This window comes from Daldinia childiae (genome assembly GCF_008694065.1).
Source record: "Daldinia childiae strain JS-1345 chromosome Unknown Scaffold1, whole genome shotgun sequence".
NCBI lineage: Eukaryota > Fungi > Ascomycota > Sordariomycetes > Xylariales > Hypoxylaceae > Daldinia > Daldinia childiae.
Window position 1 is genome coordinate 2,805,331 of NW_022984642.1, and position 22,338 is coordinate 2,827,668.

The 22,338-nt window shown below is 46.2% G+C and overlaps 5 protein-coding genes across 5 annotated transcripts; 3 read left to right on the forward strand and 2 right to left on the reverse strand.

The window, feature by feature from the left end:
* Positions 1–404: 404 nt before the first annotated feature.
* Positions 405–925, forward strand: GL218_00730 (Peptidyl-prolyl cis-trans isomerase E; the record flags this gene model as incomplete). The annotated part of the gene is made up of 2 exons (XM_033577166.1): positions 405–725; positions 785–925. The coding sequence occupies 2 exons, from the start codon at positions 405–407 to the stop codon at positions 923–925; spliced, it is 462 nt and encodes a 153-aa protein (XP_033442048.1).
* Positions 926–1,195: 270 nt separating this feature from the next.
* On the reverse strand, positions 1,196–1,717 carry GL218_00731 (uncharacterized protein; the record flags this gene model as incomplete). Its single annotated transcript, XM_033577167.1, has 4 exons — positions 1,196–1,326; positions 1,400–1,462; positions 1,576–1,591; positions 1,658–1,717. The coding sequence occupies 4 exons, from the start codon at positions 1,715–1,717 to the stop codon at positions 1,196–1,198; spliced, it is 270 nt and encodes an 89-aa protein (XP_033442309.1).
* A 451-nt stretch (positions 1,718–2,168) lies between these two features.
* GL218_00732 (Cytochrome c oxidase subunit 6B) lies at positions 2,169–2,733 on the forward strand (the record flags this gene model as incomplete). The annotated part of the gene is made up of 4 exons (XM_033577168.1): positions 2,169–2,214; positions 2,411–2,523; positions 2,586–2,649; positions 2,699–2,733. 4 exons carry the CDS (start codon positions 2,169–2,171, stop codon positions 2,731–2,733), a joined length of 258 nt encoding a protein of 85 aa, XP_033442046.1.
* A 10,324-nt stretch (positions 2,734–13,057) lies between these two features.
* GL218_00733 (putative 50s ribosomal protein mrp49 protein) lies at positions 13,058–13,920 on the forward strand (the record flags this gene model as incomplete). Its single annotated transcript, XM_033577169.1, has 4 exons — positions 13,058–13,096; positions 13,229–13,335; positions 13,423–13,586; positions 13,634–13,920. 4 exons carry the CDS (start codon positions 13,058–13,060, stop codon positions 13,918–13,920), a joined length of 597 nt encoding a protein of 198 aa, XP_033442047.1.
* Positions 13,921–14,924: 1,004 nt separating this feature from the next.
* On the reverse strand, positions 14,925–18,917 carry GL218_00734 (uncharacterized protein; the record flags this gene model as incomplete). Its single annotated transcript, XM_033577170.1, has 7 exons — positions 14,925–15,883; positions 15,936–16,263; positions 16,323–16,511; positions 16,560–17,602; positions 17,652–17,991; positions 18,040–18,561; positions 18,624–18,917. 7 exons carry the CDS (start codon positions 18,915–18,917, stop codon positions 14,925–14,927), a joined length of 3,675 nt encoding a protein of 1,224 aa, XP_033442045.1.
* Positions 18,918–22,338: the final 3,421 nt, after the last annotated feature.

Below are 22,338 nucleotides of genomic sequence, written 5' to 3' on the forward strand. Positions count from 1 at the left end.
GGCCAAGCCGAATCAAGATCCTGGACACAAATCTGTTCCCTTCCTTGGCTCAAGTTGTGGAGACTACGTAGTAAGAAAGAAGCATCAGCCACATTTTAATTTCACGTGATATTTATAAATACTGGGCTCAATGACGAAGGATGTTTTATCTCTTATGTAATACATGCAAATAATTAATTGAAGCTTCAATTCCACTGTTCCCTTCAGGCTGTCAGATCCACGGTCACACCTTGAATGTACGAAGTACATAAGTACCTCTTAATTTCAGTGAGCCACACTCTCGGTTCTCTAAGGCATCAGTTGCCTCTTATTTGATAAATTTTGAGCCTCACACCAAAACTCACTTATTATACAAGGCCAGACTCACCAAAAGTCTGTCTATATAACCCAAACGGACACTCAATATGACGGACGCGGCCCGTTGGAAGGCCACCGTATACGTCGGAGGCTTAGCATCTGTTGTCACCACTGTAAATCTTCACGATGCTTTCATACCGTTTGGTGAAATCGCGGATGTAACTCTACCCAAAAATGATGCGCCGAACTCCACCGAGCCGCATAGGGGGTTTGCCTACGTAGAGTATGAAGATGCCGAAGATGCCAAAGAAGCAATCGACAACATGGATCAATCAGAATTATTCGGCAGAGTCTTAAGAGTATCAGCAGCTAAACCTCCAAAGAGCGCAGAAGAAGGACTTGGTAGTAAGACAGCAATTTGGGAACAGGTACGTTTATATTCTTAACTACATTGCACTATAACAGGTTTACTAACAAGCAAAAATAGGAAGGGTGGCTTGCTGAGAATGCTGTCAGCGAGGAAGATCGGTCTGCAGCTACGGGAGCCAGAGCTAGCGAAGATGACAGGCCAGAAGACCCGATGCAAGGACTGGAAGGACTCGACGTTGCTGGACCAAAACCGGAATGAGCCGGGACTAATAGTATCTACGTGAACTTTCTCGCATAGCGTTGGCGTTAAGAAAAAGGATTCCAGGGCACAGAGGGAAGTCTTTAGAATAGGAGCTTGCGACTGAAGTCTATATCACGCTTAGTCTCCCATATTTGACATTTCCACCCCCATGGCTACGTGTAACATATACAGTGCTTTGCTTCTCCAAAAACCAGAATGCGCCCTTCCCCAGTAAGCTCTTTTGATTGACCGTAGTTCAACCTCATGCCCGTGCCATATAGACTTCGCTTAGTGTTCCTCGGCATGTTCCGCGGGGTCCTCCTTACGGTTTTGGCGGCTGAGTCTGAGGTTCTTGTCCACGGTGAACTTGCGAAGGCTGGAATAGCTGGCGGCAAAGATAGCGAAGCCAACGACAACTCCTAATTGTATAATCAGCACACATAATCCGTATTATCGTCGTATAGAATCCCGGGTCGTATAGGTTAGACTAACCGAGAGGGATCAATTCTGCCGGAATTTGTCGCAACTTTCGGAGGCGCTGAGAGACGGTATGTGCTAGTATATGCGTTAATATTCATATCTCAATTAATGATATTCCGACGTAAGGTTCTTCCGAGATGGTATGATGGGTTTAGGACGTCAATGGTTCGCGACCGGCGAGAACGTACCGCTCTGCTCCTCTTTCTGTTATGGGTCATCAGTAAACGTCATAGGTTATGCGAAAATAAAATAAAAGGTAAAGATTCATACGGGAATAGGAAACATCATGCGCCTAGTAGGCATCATTCTCAAAGCTCGTGTAGCATACATTTCGGCGAGTTGATAGGAGATTGTTTTGAGGTAACTATAAGGGAAAATGAGTGTAAATCACTTGAGGCCGTAACCGAAGCTAGGTTGTGTCAAAGTCAAATGTCAATGGATCAAATGGGTGGAATTGATCTTTCGTAGTTGATGGAAGGTTTTGGGGAGGAGTAGCTTCGGCAACTTGGTAGGAGCCACAACCAGTAAAAATAAAGAAAATAATTCATAGTGGGGTCTTATTCCCCCCAAGAATCCACTATATCATGCCACCAAAGCCTGAGGCAGCTAAAATTAACGCTCCATGATTCGATTCGGCAAGAAACCAATGGTCCGAGAGCTTCTTTCCAAGCTGCGATCTTCTTTAAACATACATCACCATTTTTTTGACTACGAGACGTCGCCATTGAGCCCGCCAACTAACATATTTTTTTCTCTAAAATAAATCACTTTAACCGCCAAGATGTCCGATGAAGAACGTGTAACGAAGCCCTTCAAGTTCGTCACTGGTAAGTCGACTCCCCCCTCGAATTCCCTCAGACCTTTGACATCCGTTGTGCCGAATTCTGACAGTAACTAACTAATTGATTTCCGATAGCCGGTAAGAACCCCATATTTCCCTAATCCGCCAAAGACGACGAGACGATGCGACGCGATTGAGATGATAGATTCTTGCTTAACCTCTTCGATCTAACCCGCGCCCAGGTGTCGACGCTCGATTCCCTAACCAGAACCAGACCAAGCACTGCTGGCAGAACTACGTCGACTACCATAAGTGCATCAACGCCAAGGGCGAGGACTTTGCCCCGTGCCGTCAGGTAATGCGACCATTTATAAACCCGTCATCTTACATATCGAACGTATATACTGATTAGCCAAGTTCTTCCTCGCATACCGATCTCTATGCCCGAGCGGATGGTACCAACGATGGGATGAGCAGCGAGGTCAGTAACCTATCGTCAAGCGTAAGGGATCAATGCTAACATAGCACAGAGGCTGGAAACTTCCCCGCCAAGTTGGATGCTTAAGTGCAACGCTATGGTTTTCTTATAATCATCATCGCATCAGCAAAGTTGGACTTTTCGATGTAGTATATTACCTACTTAAGACTTTAAGCCAGCCAACAACTAAAGATTCGCTCCGAGCCTTCTCGTTTCTAATGTCTATGTTTATATGACTAGTTAACATATATTGCCAGCCTTAATTCTCACCATAGAGAGGAAAGCCAAAAGTATAATCTCAGACATAACTCCTTTATGTATGAGACGGGTGCCTAAGTATGTCATAAAATATAGGCAGATGTTACCATTGTTCAGGCTTTTTATAAGTATCCTAATAGCTTTTAAAATCATATATAAGAGGCCTTGCAACTCGTCCTATTTCAGTTGCAGTAAATATCATCTTTATCATCCGAATCACATAAGATCCATGCGAATTTCATACGCAATGTCACCGTTTCCATTTCTCCAGCTCCCTACCGAGCTTCGCTTTCTAATCTGGGACGATTTCATGGACGAGGAAAGTAAAGAGCGAATAATAGTCGTAGACGACCGTAGTTGCAAAGCTCATCCTATGATACAGCACATCTCGGCCCTCTTAATCGTCAATCGTGAAAGCCGCCAGCTCGCCAAAGCCTTCTACTCATATACCGTCCAAGTCTACCGCATTAGCGATACGGGCGGAGAGAACTATCGAGAACAGCCTTTAGACGTACCAGCAGGAACATTATATCTCAACCTTGATCAAGATACCTTCATGGGTAGTTTATGTTGGGAACTTTTTTACGCGAGCGGACGCGACGTGAAATTAATACGCAATTATATCACCGAAACTCTCTACCTTAAACATTGTCATGTATAACGCGCGTATACCATTAAGCGCTCTTTCCGGTTCTTTGGGCATGATAAGCCCTCCTTTAAAGTTAGTGAGTGCTACTGGTTCAGTCGTCTGGATGTAGAGCGGGACAAGGAAAAGGCGAAGCTCTTTTATTGGGCATTCTCATTTTAAGGTTACGAATTCAGAAGGTCCCTCGTAACTAGTATGTAATATGGAAGTATGATGGCCCTTTGAGCATATGTATAGTTCTACCAAGATATTTCAAAGCCGTTACATAAAGGGGCACAACCCTTAAAAGTTCATGGAACGGCCTCGCGACAAGAGCGAGTGTATACTCTCCCAAGTCGACGTTGTTCCCTAAGGCAAATTATTGTGCTCGTTTAATAGTAGGGGTGAAACGTTCACTCGCGATTAATACATTGTTATTATGCACTTGCCGACACATACACACATACGGAATTCCTTGATGGTATAAGGAACTATCCTTTACCAACTCCGTAGCACATGCCACCGAGTATATTTATATCAGACAGTCTAGATAAACTCTAATGAATAGAGAATCGGCAACGTACGATCGGGAACGTTAATTTCATTATTGCCTCGTCTTGAAGTGAATCAATATCATAGAGTACAAATGTCGTCCGTACTTTCAAACTTAATTTAGTATTATTCATTAGCCCAGTTACGCTTTACTTTGTTTCTTCTTCGAGTGATTGTATTTATCTTAACTAAGCTAGTAGGTAGTCTAAGTTCTACCTACGTCTGTTTATTCAGTGCTATATATAGTAGTATAGGATAGGGGTTTGTGAGAGTGTGGATTACAAATAGTACATGTTATGATCTTATTATATTAGATATGTACGATTATTCTCGAATTATTGGTGTTAATATCGAACAGCTAAGGCTATCCGCAGTAGTGATATTAGCCGTAAAGAGGGCACTTTTAGGAAGAGGCTGGATCCCAGAACACCTATTGGGTTTGTTATTCAGTATAGCCCGCCCTCTTCCATGACTTATTGTTGCGATCAATCAAACACCCCGTGAAGCTATTTTAAGAGTATTTAGGGAAACTACAATTATATTAACTAAGCCATTTAATTTTCTACATTGATCATGCATAATAGCAATAGCATCAAATATAATTCAAATTAACTTTGATACAAATACGACGAAAAAATACACATAACCAACCCTAAAAGCTTATATCTTATGTGAAAAGTAGCACGACGCCTTAGCTAATGGTTTATACAACTATTATTAGGTTATGTTGATACCACGATTTAGCTAAACACAAAGTATACTACTATAGTCAACTACTGCTCAACTGATCCAATTTCGTATCCAGGCACGCTTCTCGGCGACAGGAAAGTCTCTTCGATATCAGGAGAATCAGAATTAGTTATTCTATGTGTCCAGTTTGCCTCGATTGTTGGGTCTGCTAGTCTTCCCATTTCCTCGTTTAAAAATTGAAGGTGTTCCTCGAGTAGGAAATCTGGAGGATCCCACTGAGCATATAGCTTTAAGTGGGATTGTCTCATATTGAATTTAGATCTTATGTTTACTAGAACATGATAACAGAGCCAGCAAGGGCATCTGCTACATCCAATATAATTGAAATAATTCGAGGTGCTTTGCAATCGTAGAAACCTCAGCATTTGCATCTCGCAATGTTGCAGAATGTCAACTAAGTTATTACGTACGCTACGCGAATTTTTCATTCGGGGAACTCTTTCTTCGTCGAGCATTCTCGTTCCAATAACTGTGTCAGCGATTCCACCCCACTCCAACTGGTAGGGCCCTGATGTTGTGGAGATATGGCCGAGTTGAAGGTTTATCCGTAAAGTGGCTGATCTATGATGATCTTTGAAGTATACAATGTCATACCATGCACGGATATAGTTTGACAGGGTGTAAATTAGCCGTAGAATCCTCCATAGTAAATCCCCCCTACGATTTTCTTCTAGTTTAGAGAAGAATTCCCTCATATCCTGCACACAGGTTTCCGCCAAGTTGAAACATAGCTGCATAAAATTATGAAGGAGCTTTATAGAATCGTTATCCAATAATTCACCATTCACTTCGAGGCTCTGAATTTTGAAAAAGACGCTGGGAGAGGTAGAGAAGAACGTTTCCAATGATCTTAAGATGTTCAATGTCCCCTCTCGAGCTTCTATTAGTTTGGGTGGAACAATATTAACTGTATCTCTAATACATCTTAAAGTGTTCAATAATTCACTTTCCTTATCTTTTTCTGTTTTCCCGATACATGCCTGGAATATGGATTCCGAGATATTATGACAGTGTTTAAGGAGAATACACCTCCATAAACTGCTCTGACGGCTAATTGTTATAGTATTTGCAACGTCTGGAGTTCTATCCGCAAACCATGCTTCGATTTCTTTGGCAAGACCAGTAAGATCGATCGAGGGATCATTTATAGAGATATTGAGAGTGTAAATAGTATGATCTTTATTACTCTCCATTACTGTCGCTACAACACCTTCGCCCCGTGGTTGAGCAAATATTAGAGCAAAGGAGTCAAGGAGATTCTTCCCAAGGCGCTCCTTTTTCTGATTCTCTACATCGCCCCCTATCAAGTCCTCGATTGGCCTAGGATCTTCCTGGTCCAGAAAACCCTCACAGCGTGTTTGACACTCATATTGTTGTATTTGTCTATGGTTGACTACGAAAGCCCTAGCATAGAATTCTACATTGGAAACACCATATTCATGGAATATAGGGTTATTATAATTTGGCATGACTTAGGCTTCGTTCGTATTGATATTTTAATATGTACTATGATGATTCGTCGAAGTGAGTACCAGTTTATAAAATAGTGTTAGTGCTAGTGACATAGATGTAGTTTATATATTTATCTATTATGGTGTTCTAATACATTTACAAGGTTGCTTAACTTGGATCATCTACCTAATGCTCGCACGGATTGCCTCTGGCCACCTCATGAAATGAGTCGAATCGGAGGTATCAAAGTGATACGTTTGCTGGCATTTTGCGGTGACAACGCATAGCATTAACAGGTCAACATTCCGATCGTCATTCAAATGGGCATCTATTTAGATGACTATGAGAATCCTGGATGAGTATTACAACGAATTAGGTGACGTGGTGACATGATTACTACGCATTCATAACCTGTATGTGCTTTAAAGCATTGCGCTATAAGTTGAACCAAACTACCCGAGACAACCTGTAAGTTATAATAAGAAGTGATATAAAACAATAAGTTATCGTAGCCAGGATGCGGGAGTAAGCCGCAGGGTGAGACAAGATAAAAGAGGTTTTATATTATGTCAGATTAACAAAATGAATGTATATGCCATTGTGACGTGGTATCTCTTGTCTTGAAATGTGTATCGAACTTCGTTTCGGAATGTTATATATCTAAACCATCTAATCTAATATCATCATCAGAAATATTTCCAACATTAATGGGATTTGAGATAGGTACTAGAAAATCTTCAGGTAAGCAATCCTTCTGGCACAAACCCATTTAACGAATAGTATAGTACGGTTATTGATATTAAATGCGGTTAAAGATTAACCATGTATAAGAAAGAAAAGCAGTTATTGTTGCATCTTGTCAGGGTATAAGTGGGTAAGGAGGCCTACAGGGGTCTATCTACTATATAAGGGCGCTCTGCGCCCTCGAAAGAGAGTAGAAGCTAGGCGTTACTAGTTCAATATATCATCCTTTTGGTCTACCTATCCTAGATATTCACTCTGTGTATGACATCAATCACCTGGGTATAAACCCCCTGACACATCTACTGATCTCATTTGTACAAGGCAGCTCTGAAATAATACGCGCTTGCTGATTACCCCTTTAATTCCCGTGGTGTTTAATAAAATTTGGATTATTATAAGCTCAGAGAACCTCGCCTTCACAAGGGAAAGAGGGTAGGTGGTAAGAGAAATTATGAAAAATTAAGCTTGGCTACAAGTATGGGCAAGAAGAGAACATAGTTAAAAAATTAAAAAAATTAAAAAATAGAAAAAAAAATTAACCCCCAGAAACCCACCGCCCAGCCCATGACATTTGACGCGTCCGCCTACCGGTCATGGCTACTGCGCGCCCTCCTTTCGTCATTAGGTACTTCTTTGCGACCGCCCGACCTCGCTAGACGGGGATTTCTTTCGTCATCATCGCAGGGGACCGGTGTCCTGTGTCTGAACGTAAATTGAGGCTGCCGACTTAAAACCTCCCTCCCAGTGGGAATCGAATGTGGGAACCTAGGACTTAGGGGAATTCCGGCCTGCCTAGCCACTCGACCAATTGTTGTTGCGGTGATTGTATGCTTCTTTTTTACAATTATAAGCTTCAGTTGCGTGGAGGGCAAGGAGCGCGGGCCTACACGTTGCTGTCGTGGTTACGGTCGGACGCGTCTGCAACTGTCGAGCGATACTTTTGCGTTGGTACCAGCTGGTGAACTCTACCCAGCAACGCTACTCCTATAGTACCAGTACTACTTGAATCATCTATTAGGAGTGACCTTGTACTTAACATAATACTTGTTTAACCGTACCTTACCAGCTATGTAAAGATAAGCCATCCAAATACAAATATTTCCTACGTTTCCGTATGGGTTTCCAGTCTTAGCAAATTTCTCTCTTAGTGCTCGTTATGTCTACGCTATTATTGAGAGGCAACAGTAAGTTTTCTCGCCTTTCAAAATTACAACTTTAACAGCTGATAAGAAACCGTTGCTAATGGAAGAGATGTCGGGTTAGTCAAAAGAACCTAATCACGGAATAGAGTAAGAAGCATGGAAACAACTTTATCTATCCGTAAGGGACTCTAGCCCTAGCTATAGAAGTTCGTACATAGTTACACATACTGAAAGTATCCTTTCCTCTAGGTTATATATTTTATATATATGGTATCATCAACTACTGTGAAGTAACTGGTGGATTTATAAATGGATTTATAAATGAATAATGATATGTTAATGTCACAAGTTGGGCAATACAAAACCTATAAGAGATTTTGAAGCTGAAAATAAATATATAGTCACTGTCATAATAATCTTACACTATAAGTCCTATTCCCCCCCTATTCGGTTCAGGAGTGATTAAAGGGGGGAGGTCAAAATTATATGGGGCCTATATCTGATTTAATGATACCCCCGAAAAATGAATTCGGGAGTATTTAGCGGCCCGCACTTGAACCAGGATCACTTTTCAATGCGCCCACTGCGACTGCGACTGCGAATACCAAAAGTTTACTGGAGGCCACCCCGAAGGGCGACACAATCCTTAAGATTAAAAAAAAAAAAACGGGGGGAAGAGGGAAAAAGGAAAAAAAAAAAGAGAAAAAAGGAAGAAAAGAAGGAAGAAAAGGAGAAAGGAAGAAAGGAAAAGGGGAGGAGGGAGGAGAGGGAAGGAGAGAGGGGGAGGGAAAAGGGGAAAAGAGGAAGAAAGGGAGAAAGAGGAGGGGGAAGAGGGGAGAGAAGAGGGAGGAGGAGGAGGGGGGAAAAAAAGGAAAAAGAAAAGGAAAAAGGGGGAGAGAAAGAAAGAAAGGGGGAAAGAGGAGAGGAGGGGAAAAGAGAAAGGGGGGAGGAAGGGAAGAAGAGGGGGAGGGGGAGGGGAAGAAGAGAGGGGAGGGAAGAGGGGAGGGAAGGGGGGAAAGAAAGGAAAAAAAGGGAAGAAAGGGAAGAAAAGGAGGAGAAAAAAGAAAGGGAGAAGAAAAGAAAGGGAGAGAAGAGGGAGGAAGGGGAGGAAGGGGAGGAAGGGGAGGAAGGGGAGGAAGGGGAGGAAGGGGAGGAAGGGGAGGAAGGGGAGGAAGGGGAGGGAGAGAAGGAGAGGAAAGAGAGGGGGGGGGGGGAGGGAAGAGGGGGAGAGGGGAAGAGAGGAAAAGAAAAGAAAAGAAGAGAGGGGGAGAAAGGAAAAGAAGAGAAGAGGGGGAGGAGGGGGGGAAGGAAGGAGGGGAAAAGGGAAAAAAAAGAGAGAGAGGGAGAAACGGAGAGAAAAAAGGGAGAGAGGGAGAAAGGAGAGAGAAGAAAAGGGAGGAGAAAGGGGGAGGAAGGGGGGAGAAGAAGAGGGAAAAAGGGAAAGAGAAAAAAGAGGGGGGAGAAAGAAAGGGGGAGGAAGGAAAGAAGGAAAAAAGAAAGAGGAAAGAGGAAAGAAAAGAAAGAAGAAAAGAAGAAAGAGAAGAGAAAGAAGGAAGAAGGAGAAAAGGAAGAAAGGAGGGGAAGGAAGGAAGAGAAGAGAAGAAGGGAAAAGGGAGGAAGGGAGAGAAGAGGGAGGAAAGGGGAGAAGAAGGGGGGAGGGGAGGGAAGAGAAAGAAGAAAGGGGAGAGGAAAGAAAGGAAGAAAGGGAAAAGAGGAGAGGAGGGGAAGGGGGAGAGGGGAAGGAGGGGAAAGAGGGGAAAAAGGGGGAAGGAAGAGAGGGAGGAAGGGGGGAGGAAGGGGGGAGAGGAAGGGGAGAAGGGAGAGGAGAGAAAGAAGAAAGGGGAGGGAAGGGAAGGGGAGGAGGAAGGAGGGAAAGAAAGAAAAAGAAGAAAGAGGGGAAAGGGGAGAGAGAAGAGGGAGGGGGGAGGGGGGAGGAAGGAGGGGAAGAAGGGGGGAGAAGAAGCGGGGAGGAGAGGGAAGAGAAAGAAGAAAGGGGAGGGGAAAGAAAGAGAGAGAGAAAAAGAGAGAGGAGAGAGGAAAAGAGGGGAAGGAAAAGGAGGAGAGAGAGAAAAGAGAGGGGGGGAGGGAAAAGGAGAAAAAAAAGAAAAAGGGGGGAAGGGAGGGGAAAAAGGGGAAGGAGAAGAGAGGGGGAGAGAGGGAGGAAGGGAAAAGAAAAGGGAGAGGAGGAGAGGAGGGGAAGGGGGGGAGAGGGAGGAAGGAGGGGAGGAAGGGGGGAGAAGAAGGGGGAAAAAAGGGGAAGAGAAAGAAAAAAAAGGGAGGGAAGAGAAAGGAGGGAGAGAAGAGGGAAGAGGGGGGAGGAAGGGAGGAGAAGGAGCACCGCTAAAGCAGAGGTAACAAGAGAACAGACAAAAGAGAGACTAAAACAGGACCCAAGGCAAGGAATGGATAAGGGGGAAAAGAAAGGAGAAGGAGAAGGACGCACCACACAGGAGAAAGCCGGGCGGGGGGAAGCGGAGGAGAGAGGAAGAAAAGGGAAGGGAGGAAAGCCGGAGAGGGGGACGAAGGGGAACCCGGAAGAAGAAGGGGAAAGGAGGAAAAGGAAGGAAGGAAAAAAGAAGGGAGAAAGAAGGAGAGGAGAGAGAAAAAGAGAAGAAAAAAGAGGGGGGAGAGGGGAGGGGAAAGGAGAGGGGAAGAAAAAAGGGGAGGAGGAAGGGGGAGGAGGGGGGAGGAGGGAGAGGAGGAAAGAAGGAAGGGACGAAGAAGAGGGGGGAGAGAGAGAGAGAAGGAGAAGAGGAAGGGGAAAAAAAGGGGAGGGAGAGGGGAAGGAGGAAAGAAAGGAAAAGGGGGGGGGGGGGAAAAAAAAAAGAAAAAAGGAGAGGAGGAGAAAGGGAGGAAGAAAGAGAGGAGAAGGAGGGGAGGGGGGGAAGGAAGAGAGACGGGGAAGGAAGGAGGGGGAGGGAGAAGGGAAAGGAGAAGAGAAAGGGGGAGGGAGGAGAGGGGGAAGAGGGGGGAGGGGGGGAGAGGGGGGAGAGGGGGGAGAGGGGGGAGAGGGGGAGAGGGGGGAGAGGGGGGAGAGGGGGGAGAGGGAGGAGGAGAGGGAGGAGGAGAGGGAGGGGAGGGGAGGGGGGAGGAGGGGGAGGAGGAGGGAGGGGGGGAGAGGGGGGAGAGGGGGGAGAGGGGGGAGAGGGGGGAGAGGGGGGAGAGGGGGGAGAGGGAGGAGGAGAGGGAGGAGGAGAGGGAGGGGAGGGGAGGGGGGGAGGAGGGGGGAGGAGGAGGGAGGGGGGGGAGGAGAAGAAGAAGGAGGAGAAGAAAAGAAGAGGAAGGAAGGAAAAGAAAAGGAAAGGAAAGGAAAAGGAAAAAGAAAGAGAAGAGAAGAGAAAAGAAAAGGAAGAAAAGGAAGAGAAAAGGAAAAGAGAAAAGGAAGAAAGGGGGAGGGGGAAGAGAGGAAAAAGGGGGGAAGAGAAAACGGGAAAGAAAGGGAAAACAGAGGAGGGAGAGAGGGGGGGAAGAAAAGAGAAAAAGAAGAGAAAGAAGGGGAAAGGAAGAAGGAGAGGAGAGAGAAAAAAAGGAAGAAAAAAGAAGGGGGGAGGGGAAGAAAAAGGGAGGGGAAAGGGGAAGGAGGGGAGGAGGGAGAGGAGGAAAAAGAGGAAGGGAGGAAGAAGAGGGGGGGAGAGGGGGAGGAAGGAAGGGGAAGGAAAAGGAAGAAAGGAGGGAAAAAAAAGGAGAAGAACAGAAGAAGAGAAGGGGGGGGAGGGAGAGAGGGAGGAAAGAGGGGAGGAAGGGGGGAGAAGAGGGGGGGAAGAGAGGGAGGAGAAAGAAGAAAGGAAAGAGGAGGAGGGCAAGGAGGGGGAGGGGAAGAAGGGAGAGGGGAAAGGGGAAGGGAGGAGGGGAGAGGGGGAGGGGGAAGGAGGGGAAGGGGGGGAAAAAAAGAAAAGGGAGGAGGGAGAGGGAAGAAAGGAGAAAAGGGAGAGGAGGAGAGGAGAGGAGGGGAAGGGGAGAAGAAGGGGAAGGGGAGGAAGAGAGAGAGGGGGGAGGAGGGAGAGGAAAGAAAGGAGAAAAGGAGGAGAAAAAAGAAAAAAAGAAAAAAGAAGAGGAAAGGAAGAAGAAAAAAGAGCGGAGGGAAAGAAGAAGGAAAAAGGAGAAAAAAGGAGAGAAAGAGGAGAGAGAGGGAGAAGGGAGGGGAGGGAAAGGAGGGGGAGGAGGGAAAGAAAACCGGGGAGAGGAGGAAGGAGAAGGGAGGGAGGGAGGGGGGAAAAAAGAGGGAGGAAGGAGAGAAAGGGGAGGGGAAGGAAGGAAGGGGAGGGAAGGGGAGGACAGGAGAGGGAGGGGAGGGGAGGGGAAGGAAGGAAGGGGAGGAAAGGGGAGGAGAAGGAGGGAGAAGGGGAAGGAAAAAGGAGGAGAAGAAGGAGGGGAAGAAAGGAGAAAGAAGAAAGAAAAAAAGAAAAAAAAAAAAAAAAGAAAAAAAAAAAAAAAGAAAAAAAAAAAAAAAAAAAAATAAAAAAAAAAAAAAAAAAAAAAAAAAAAAAAAATAAAAAATAAAGAAAAATAAATAAAATAAATAAAATAAATAAAATAAATAAAAAAAAATAAAATAAATAAATAAATAAAATAAATAAAAAAATAAAATAAATAAAATAAATAAAATATATTAAAATAAATAAAATAAATAAAATATATTAAAAAATAAATAATATATTTATAAAAAATTTTTCATTAATTTTTTATTAATTTAGAACCTATTAGCGTAAGGTTGAAATAACTAACGCAAAGTTGAGATGTAAGGTTAATAAAGCTCTACCTCTAACATACTAAAAATCTCTTGACACAAAACCTTAAGTAAACTTAAGGCATACCATTTCGACTTTGCGACAGCCGAATTGAAAACTGAATAGCGAGCTAAGAAAAGCTCGCAGGACGGTTAATCAAGATGGTGAACCCGGGAAAGCGGATGCACATATTGCAAGCCGTAAGCATATACCCTCAATTATTTTTCTATCCTTCTCGAAATTGCTTGCTGCTAACACATTAATATTCAGAAGGTAAACCGCATAACCAATTAAAATACAAGCCCACACATTCTGATGCGAATCCCCTCTAGCTACTCGCATTACGACATGGCCCAGGAGCAGCAATATTACCACCCGAGATCACGCGGATACATTTGGACTTTGCATTGAAGTGGAATGACGGACACTTGGGACCGAGGTATGCTGCTTTGCATTGCTAACCTCTAATTCGCTCTCACGATCGACTGCTTGCTAACTAGCAATTTGTCTTTTCTCTTGATTATAGGAAATTTTGGAAGACCTGTCTCCCACGTCTAAAATTCTGGAACCCCGCGATACCCATGCTCGTAAACCGAACGTCAGATCAATCAGCCCCGGCCAAGATGTCCATCTACTTCCGACAAGCTTCGCTGGACTCCAATACCCCTTCTGCCCTAACCACCAAGCTTAGTGAGCTACCGCTAGCACGGCAACCGCACTCGAGCGTCTCAAACGAGCACCCAGCACCCGAGCCCGAGGAAGGAGAGAGCGTGTCGTGACGATAGACATGAAAAACGTGCACTCGGATGAGATCCTCAGCGAATTCATGACCAAGACTGGTGCCACTCTCATCCATCCAACACCCGACGAGCAAGTCGAGATGCGGCAAATCGAAGAACTTAACGAGAAGGCTGCCATCGACCGATCAATCATGAAGAAGTATATCGACGATGTGAAGCGCGAGGAGCGCATACTGGCTATAGCTCGCCAAGAAGCCGATGCTATCAAGATGGCCAACGATTAAGATAACCGGGGGGACCACTAATTTCTCTCTCTCTCACCCCTGTCTTCTTCCCTATCTATTTTAGGCCGGAGAAAAATTTTCTGCCCCAATAAAAAAAGAGGTGGTTGATATAAAAAGCTGGCCAAGAGCAACTACAGCTACAACAACAACAAACCTTTCGAGAGAACCTCTTTTTACTACGTTCGACTCGTCACTCTACCTGTACTAAGATGTGTATCATACGCAGACGATGCTAAGCGCATAAAACTGCAGGGGATATATATGTATATCGAGAAAGGAAGTATATACCGCGTCTCTGCGAGAAGGGGGCATCCATGATGGGATGTCTACCTTACTTATCAGGTACTGAATGAATAAAAATAACAATCAGAAGACATGCATAGTCTTTTCTCTCTCCTTTATTTCCCTTTCTATACTTCAGTTTCCACTCCTTGCATACACTCTGAGATATCTGCCTTGATCCCCATGGCTTATCTCAATTTTGCGTCAAGGAAGATCGATCATGACCACATCCTATTCCCCGTGACCTCCTTTACCCTAAAGGTACATGGTTTATCTTGTTGGCCTACACTTCTTTTACTAGAAACCTGGAATCGCTTGAAAGCATAGTATCAGTTTTAAGTTTCTGAAATGAGTTGTAGTTGTGTCTTCGCTGCCCTCTAGATCTAGGTAGAGATACTTATGCTATATTTCTCGCCATCTCTCAAGACGTGTGTCGTGAAACTTATTATAGCCCACGTTAGTTAGTTGGATTACATACCATCAATGATACCAATGATTCACCAAATCTTCGTATAATGATATATGTATATGTTAATTACTACATTTTTGATTTCGTGTCTCATGCTATAAACCCAGTATGCGTTAAGTACAGTATACAATATTAAAACATCCTCAAAAGCCATCTCCTTTCAAGGTCCCTCCGTCCATCGATCCTCATACACACTCACAACCTCCCCCCCAGTAACAAAAGAAACCAATACACCAACACACCCCACTTCACCTCAAACCTCCGTCTCAACATCCGGCTGCCGCCCATTCAACGCCCCCATCCTCGTAACCCTCCTAACCGCAAACTTCGCCTCGTCCTTAGCAAACTGCGCATTGCGCAACGGCCGCCACTGCATCAGCCCCCGATGCTGCCGGTGCAAGTCCCGGCTCCGGTCCCGGTACTCCTTGTACTGGGTAATCGGGTTGCGGCTACTTCGGCTATGTCCCGATGCGTTTGTGCTCTGGCTCGCCATGCTGCTGGCGCCGGTGCTGGCGCTGGTGCTGGGTCGGCCGGGGGCGTTGTCGTCGTTGCTGGCGCGGGGAGATGTGGTGGTGGTGGCGTCTTGGATGCCTAGGTCGGTGTTGCTGTGGGGGAGCGAGGCGGAGGCGATGGGGTTGGTGGAGAGGGGCATGGGGGTTGCTTCGTCCGTTGTGTCGGGGACGTCTGGTAGGTCTGGCGTGTCTGGTATGTCCTCTGATGTCGCGTCGGTTTCGTATTCCGTCTCGTCGCGGCCGTCGCCACCAGTCATTATGGCGGCGGGATCCTGGCCGAAAGCACCGGTCCAGTCTGTGCCGTCTCTCGCGAGCCACCTGCGCCGGTCTTCCTCAGAGACTGTGGCAAGGACATCACGGTCTTTGGTTAAGGAGTCCTCGTGTAATTTCCGCACGGCGGGGGGTAGTTCTTTGGTGACTTCTTCTTGGCGCACGCCCTCTGCGAAGCAGGCTTCCCAGGTCTCGATGGTTTCGCGAGAGTCGTTGTCGCTGACGAAGCGCAGATGGTCGCGGTCTGTGCCGGCCTTGAAACGCCCGCGGAACCGCAGTCGTCCGACTTCTTCGATCTTGAGGTCTGGGATTGAGTGGAAGTTCTCCTCCGTGATGTAGTTTTGCGATAGGCGCGTTGCGTTGTTACATCTCCAGACGGGAATATCGAAGTCCGTGTCTTCGTTGTCGACGAGCTCCGGTAGCCATACCGCTGAGAAGTATTCCACGTGCCGCTTTCCGGGTAAGTGGAATTCGAAGAATACAGGTGATCGGTCGGTAGCGGTATCGGACAGGAAGACGAGGGCGTCCGTTATTAGTTACGCCGTTGATGTTCCAGTCTACGATCTCGCCTTCGGCAGAGCATTGCTCACGCTTAACGGTTGCAGAACTACCTGTCCGAAGCTTCAACTTTATCTTGCCCTTGCCTGAGCCTGTAAAGGTCGAGATAATCTTATCCGAAGTAAATTCGAATGTACCGACATCCCAGCCCAGTTGTGAAGGGGGGAGCTTTAGTTCGACGGATCGGAATAGTAAGGAGATGCGGATTCTGCCAAAGCCAATTCCGCCGTCCAAGGGATACCATCGAGTGACCTAGTTCCTAATATTAGCTTGCAGCCCAAAGGGTGACACATACAATGCGCTCGACCTACCTGACTACTAGTCTGCATAAGGTCAGAGATCTTCAAAGGCACGACACCAATGATAGGATCGTGCTGCCTATTACGCGAGTCACGAACCGTGACCGTAAGAATAGCAGACCTCCAATCCCGAACGAATCTTTCGGTACCGGCGTTGAAGATGGGCTTCGAAGAGACCACCTTCGTACGAGTCTTGTAGACCTGCGCGATATTAGCAGCAGCATAGTTAGCGCCGACTGGAAAGCCTACCAGTTCGTCATTGAGCAAGATAGTGCAGTAAGCACTCGGCAGCTTCTTGCTAGATTCCTCTTTAATCTCCCCGGCATCGCGGGCGGGCTCGTATTCCCTTCCACCCTTTCTCTTTCCGCCTTCTGAGCCTTTCACATTGGCTAGCTCGAGGTTAACGATTTGGTGGACGACAACGCTGAGGATACCAGAAGGCCACAATGGGTCTGGAGGTGTATGCACAACAGCGTCTTCCTCGTTGTTCTGGATGGCGCCTTTGTCGTCTTGTAATTCCTTGTTATCTCGGATCTCCGTCGGTAAGGTGATGTCCTTGCCGTCCGTTCGTAGACCGGCGCGGAATTGCGTCTTGGTAAAGTAGCCTACTTCCCAGTGTAGCTCACCCGGCATGCTGCTGTCGGCCTTAACGCCGCGCAGCCTAGAGACTTGCTGGTACATTTTGCCGGGGTGCTGGATTAGCTTCTGTAGCGAAAGCTCGACCTTGCCGACAACATCATCGGCGCTCGAGCGGTCACTGTCCCAAAGCTCCATGGATAGCTGCTCGTCTGCCTTGATGAGGTCAGGGGTCACGGCAAGGGCGCAACTCTCTTCGAACACGGGGTTGAGATCATCTTGAATGACGCGAGTGCAGTACATAGGCTTGCCGAACTTAGAGAAGCTGACAGTGATATAAGGGTCAGAACCACCACCCTCGGAGCCTCGGCGGTCTTGCTTTGATAGCCCAACGGCCTTATGGATTCGAATGAAAAGTATACCCAAAGCCTGAGTTTCCTTCTGGATGTCGTCTCCCGATAGCATCTTGCCAAGGTCGAGCGTCAGGGACTTCGGCGCGACATACATGCTAGCGGCAGCTTTGATGGCCCAGTTGACGAAGTTGGAGATCACCGGTAGGTTGAGAATGTTGACTCCACGCTCCATCATCGGCGTACAACCGGCTTCGACCTTGGGGATTCCCATGAGCGTAATAGTAACTGCTTTTAGGAATGGCGGCTCGGGGGCCATCTGGAGTCTTAGTCGCACAGTTCCCACCAATCCGGTTAATTCAACCCCTAAATATGGTCAACGATTGAATCAGACTTGAATGACACGGTGACTTACAAATCGGTAAGGGAATACCGAATAACCCCTTTATACCAAGATAAAATACCAACTGCATACCCATGTTCTGAGCCTTTGCCGAAACAGTATTACTCGTGGGCTTCGCATGGTAAGCAAAAGAGGCTTCTAAGTTGTAATAGTCACCTCCCTCTTCATCAGCCGCAAGCTCCTGTGGATCCTTGACTTTTTCGTTCTCTTTATGCATCTCGTCTTTGATCTCCTTCATGTGGCTGTCGGGAAGAGCTCGTAGACTGAGGATCCGGATGGGGTTGTTACCCTGGTTGATATCGGCCACCTTGACGTTCTCAATGATTCCTGGTACGGAAGCTTGCATAACATCCTGCTTCTGTTAATATTCCTCTTATTTGACATATTGAATAAGACTTACTTCGAGGGTGTCAGCTACTGCGGAGAACATATCAGGGTTAATTAGGCCCCAGACGATGCCGAGGAGTGTGTTCATCCACTCAACAGACTCGGGAATCAGGTTAGCGACGGCTGTCTCACCGCGCTTCTGCTCGCTCGACCATTCGATGTCCCGGCCTCGCTTAACCAAATCCTTCATCCATAGGAAAACACCAGAAGCCACACAGATGGCCAAGGGAATTAGACCCAGTAATCTACCTCCAAAGAACTTGCCCACGAAGATGATACCAAGTACGAGGCCAATACATAACACTGTTGCTCTCTGTTCGATAATGGCGAACATTGGCTCATAGCTTACCGACGGCGTGGGGTGGAAGAGTATATTCGTCTTCTCACCATGGATCGGCACATCTGAAGTAGCCCCTGTAGCTACGGGGTCTGGCGGCGCCGTTATATCCTGAGCTTTCCTGTATTCCTCTCCTGACTGTGTCGGATCTGTCTTTACCGTCGTTTCTTTCCCCAGATTGGCATTTGGTACTGATAGCTAAACATAGGTATGATATTAGTTACGTTGTTAGTGTTTTCTTCCTAGCTTACGCGACTTACATGAGGATCCTGTACGGCCTTCATGAAATTAGAATTGACGTCGTCGATAGTGACCTTATTGCCCGTGACGGGATCCGTAACCACTCTGCCCTTTCCCCTATATTGTTCAACGTCATTTTCGTGTTCCAGAATATCTTCATTCTTCACGTTCGGTTTAGGTTGGGCGTCGATCTTTGCATCTCGTTCCTTCTTGTCCTTGTCGAGAGAAGCGACGAATTCTTTTATGTTGGGGACTCTGTTATGCCCTGAGTAGTGACCACCATTTGGGTAGTGGTGTTGCTGTTCGGAAGCCATGACGTGTGATACCTATTTGTGTAATACCTATGTATTATAGAGATGGGAAAGTTCTATGATGCATGGAATAGCTTCTCCAAGGGGGTATAATAATAATAATGGTTAACTATAGGAAATATAGGAAGTATAGGCCTTCCACCCCTCGTTTGCTCAACTACTGGAGAGCAGTAAGAAAGAACTTGATGTTGAAGATGGAGATATATGTTAGATATGCTATTAATTACATAGGTAGGTACCTAAGCTACACTATTCAATTTAAAAGTAGATATACTTGTCTTTAGATTAACAAGTTTACATCATCCTGTCAAACGCCTTTTCATCTCTCCTCTTTCAGCTGCAAAATGTGTAAGATTGAATTACAGCAGTGCGGGAGTGTATGACGTCGGTGGATGCAGCTAAGTCTTTATATTCTTGGACGGCGGGGAGCTTGTATGCCCCCACCCCGGTCTAGCCCGTTGCAGCCGTATCGCATATCGAGTTTGCGATACTAGGTACATACCAAGACCCAGGTGTCATAGGGCTTCTTGGCAATGTAAACCACCGGACCGGGACGAGCCCATGTTACTTGTTTTAATTATTTGTTTCTATTATATCCTACTTTGATCGACGAGACTCGTGTTACATATTCCATCTTTGGATTTTGTGTTTAAAACAGGTATCTATCATAATATACATATACAATACATACCTAAGTACCTAAACGGGGTTTCTAGCATGTGTTACCTATATTTCATATAAGAAACCCGAGTTACCTGCTAGTTCCCGATATAGCTTAGTACATAAAACAAACGCCATCCATCTAATAATTACTTCCTCTGTCTTAGCTGATCAGCTAAAACGAAAACTATTAAAATAACCAAGGAAGACAGATTAGCGAACGAAAACCATGGCGCACCCTCTGCAACGTGGGCGAGTGGGGAGCACTGACAAGATCTACAACAAGGGTTAAGACAGACTTGCGTCATTCGCCGTCTAGACCTACAACATAATCAAGATTGATACATGCTTCCCTAAGTCATATCTTGCTAGGTTAGGTACCTACTTCGGATTTTCAGTGCCGTGGCCTCGCAAGCTGTTCCCGATCAGGGATGATATGTTTATTCGTTTAGACTCAGACTCGGCAATGCGGCTAGCAATCTTTCACAATATAATCAATAACTAACATATTATAATCCAAAGTAAACCATTGGTGTAATTTGAGTAAATCTTATTTAGATATTCATATTCATATTCTCATATAACCACCCGTTTTGCTATGCCAAACCGTGAAATACACAATGCGATGGTATCGAAAAACGCCTATGCTGATTCAACCAGGCCGCCCAATGTGCTCGTATTCCTTGCGGTATGCGTTTAATCCCCTCCATTCTCCTATACTATAGTTCCATATCGATCCTCTGGCTTAGGACTTGCCTATAACCAATCTTCTTCAACAGCTGAACTATCCTAATACCTTTTGGCCTCATGAATTATGACTGCTCATTGCTCACTAAATCAGGCGGTATTGGTGTATCCCTCCTGCTTTCCGTCTCGGAGTTGACTAGATCCACAGCCCCAAGGTTTTCTACTTTCGGTAAGGTCGTGTTGAGCATAGCTACCGTTGGTGTCTTCATTTCCAACTCAATATCAGCTGGCGTAGTAGCTCTACTCGACGATATGCTACTCGCGTCAGACATCTCAACATCCACCCCATCCCTTGCTAGGTCCGAACTTGATTCTGTAGACTCAAAGCTAATTTGAACCGCTGTTATTGGTTCCGCCGTGGTCGCCTTCGTATGTCTAGCCGTAGGTACAGAGAGAGACAGTGGCACAGAGGACCTAGGGATGGATGCTTCTGCGGCAGCCTTGAGAGCGGTCATAGCACCGCTCTCATTCTCCTCGTCGTCCTGACCGATAGTCCAAACCCACTTTCGCCTCTTCTCCTTTCTCTTGCGCTTACGGATTCCATCCGGTCTTGGGGAGTGAATCGGCGTCTCCGTGCCTAGTCCTGTCATACGTCTCCGCATTTCCTCAAAAGGCCCAGGTGTCTCCCCGCCATCACGTGTTTCATCCCCTGTGTATGCCATTGCAAGATCGAGTATCATGTCGGAGTCCTCCGCTGCCGGCGAAGGCGTATAGGGAGACGCATCGTCTGCGCGAGGAGTTCAACATGGGACTTAATGTACTTCTCAGTCGTAATAGTCTGCGTTAGCGGAGATACGTATCCTACGTGCCTGGCTGCATTTTCCTGTAGTCGAAGGGACTGTCTCCGCTGGGTTATAGGTGATATGGCACTCGGAGGTGGTAGAGGTGAGTTGCGTAATATGCTATGAAGAGATTTATCACGGCTATATGGCGCTTTTGCAGGAGATGCAAAGGGCGCATAAATCACTCGACGCCGGGTTTGAGCAGGAGAATATAGAGGTTCCTGTTTATTCACCTCAGTGGGTGCGAATGTGTAATTATTAGATGACTCGACGGCCCCAGCGGACAACGGAGGGGTCGATGTCATGGTACTTGGAAATACCACGTCCATCTGCTGAGCCGGCGAGACAGGGTTAGCAGAGAGAGGAGTATCCGGTAACGCTGCGGTATAAGGTGTCTCTGCCTTTGGTTTGTTGGCTTTGAGAGATTCAGAGTCTGTTTGAAGCTTTAATGGTTGAAGAAGATTGATAGCTGTTAAAGGAGTCGGCTGGGTCGGTGTCGACCTTTCAATAGCAGTGACATATAAGTTGGTGAGTGTATTGAAAGCCGTCGGTGATTTTGGGTTGATATTGGGTAAGGTGGATTTCGATCTGCTGGGTCCCGGCGAAGATTTGGTTTGAAGAGACAGTCGGGGTCTCTTGGATGACTCGGTACCTGCCATGGCGATGATGGTTTTACGAACTGAGTTCGTTTAGATTCAACCTCTATATGATCCACGAACGACGACACGGAAATATATGGAAAGGTCGTCGAGTATGCCGCTCTGTCTGAGCTGCCAGCAGACGAGGACGTCAAAACAACCTTCCTACCAATCGGGGTGTATTGAAAACAATAAGTGTTAAACTCAACGTAAGATAAACGCCGGTAGAGGGGGTACGGCGGCTATAAAATACCCCTTGGCTTCAAGAGACCGATGGGTCCGGTAACGTGGGAATAGAGGGTCAGCTTGGCCAGTAAACTGCTCAGGAATGGAACTAATGCAAAATGCAGTGTGAAGCAACAATACCCCGGAAGCGAGAAGGGGGTGAAAGAAGGAATTGCGGAAGCGGTATAGACAACTATAGGACCTCAGGGCAGTGTGATCAGTGAAACTAGACGGTAAACGGAACGTGGAGTTAACCACTCGCAGGTTGATTGCGACAGTAAAATGCAGTCACTTCTACGTCTGGGTCGTTGGTTGGCTATAAAAAGTGACGAGGACTTAAGAAGGGAGGGATGACTGAAGACGCAAGCGCCG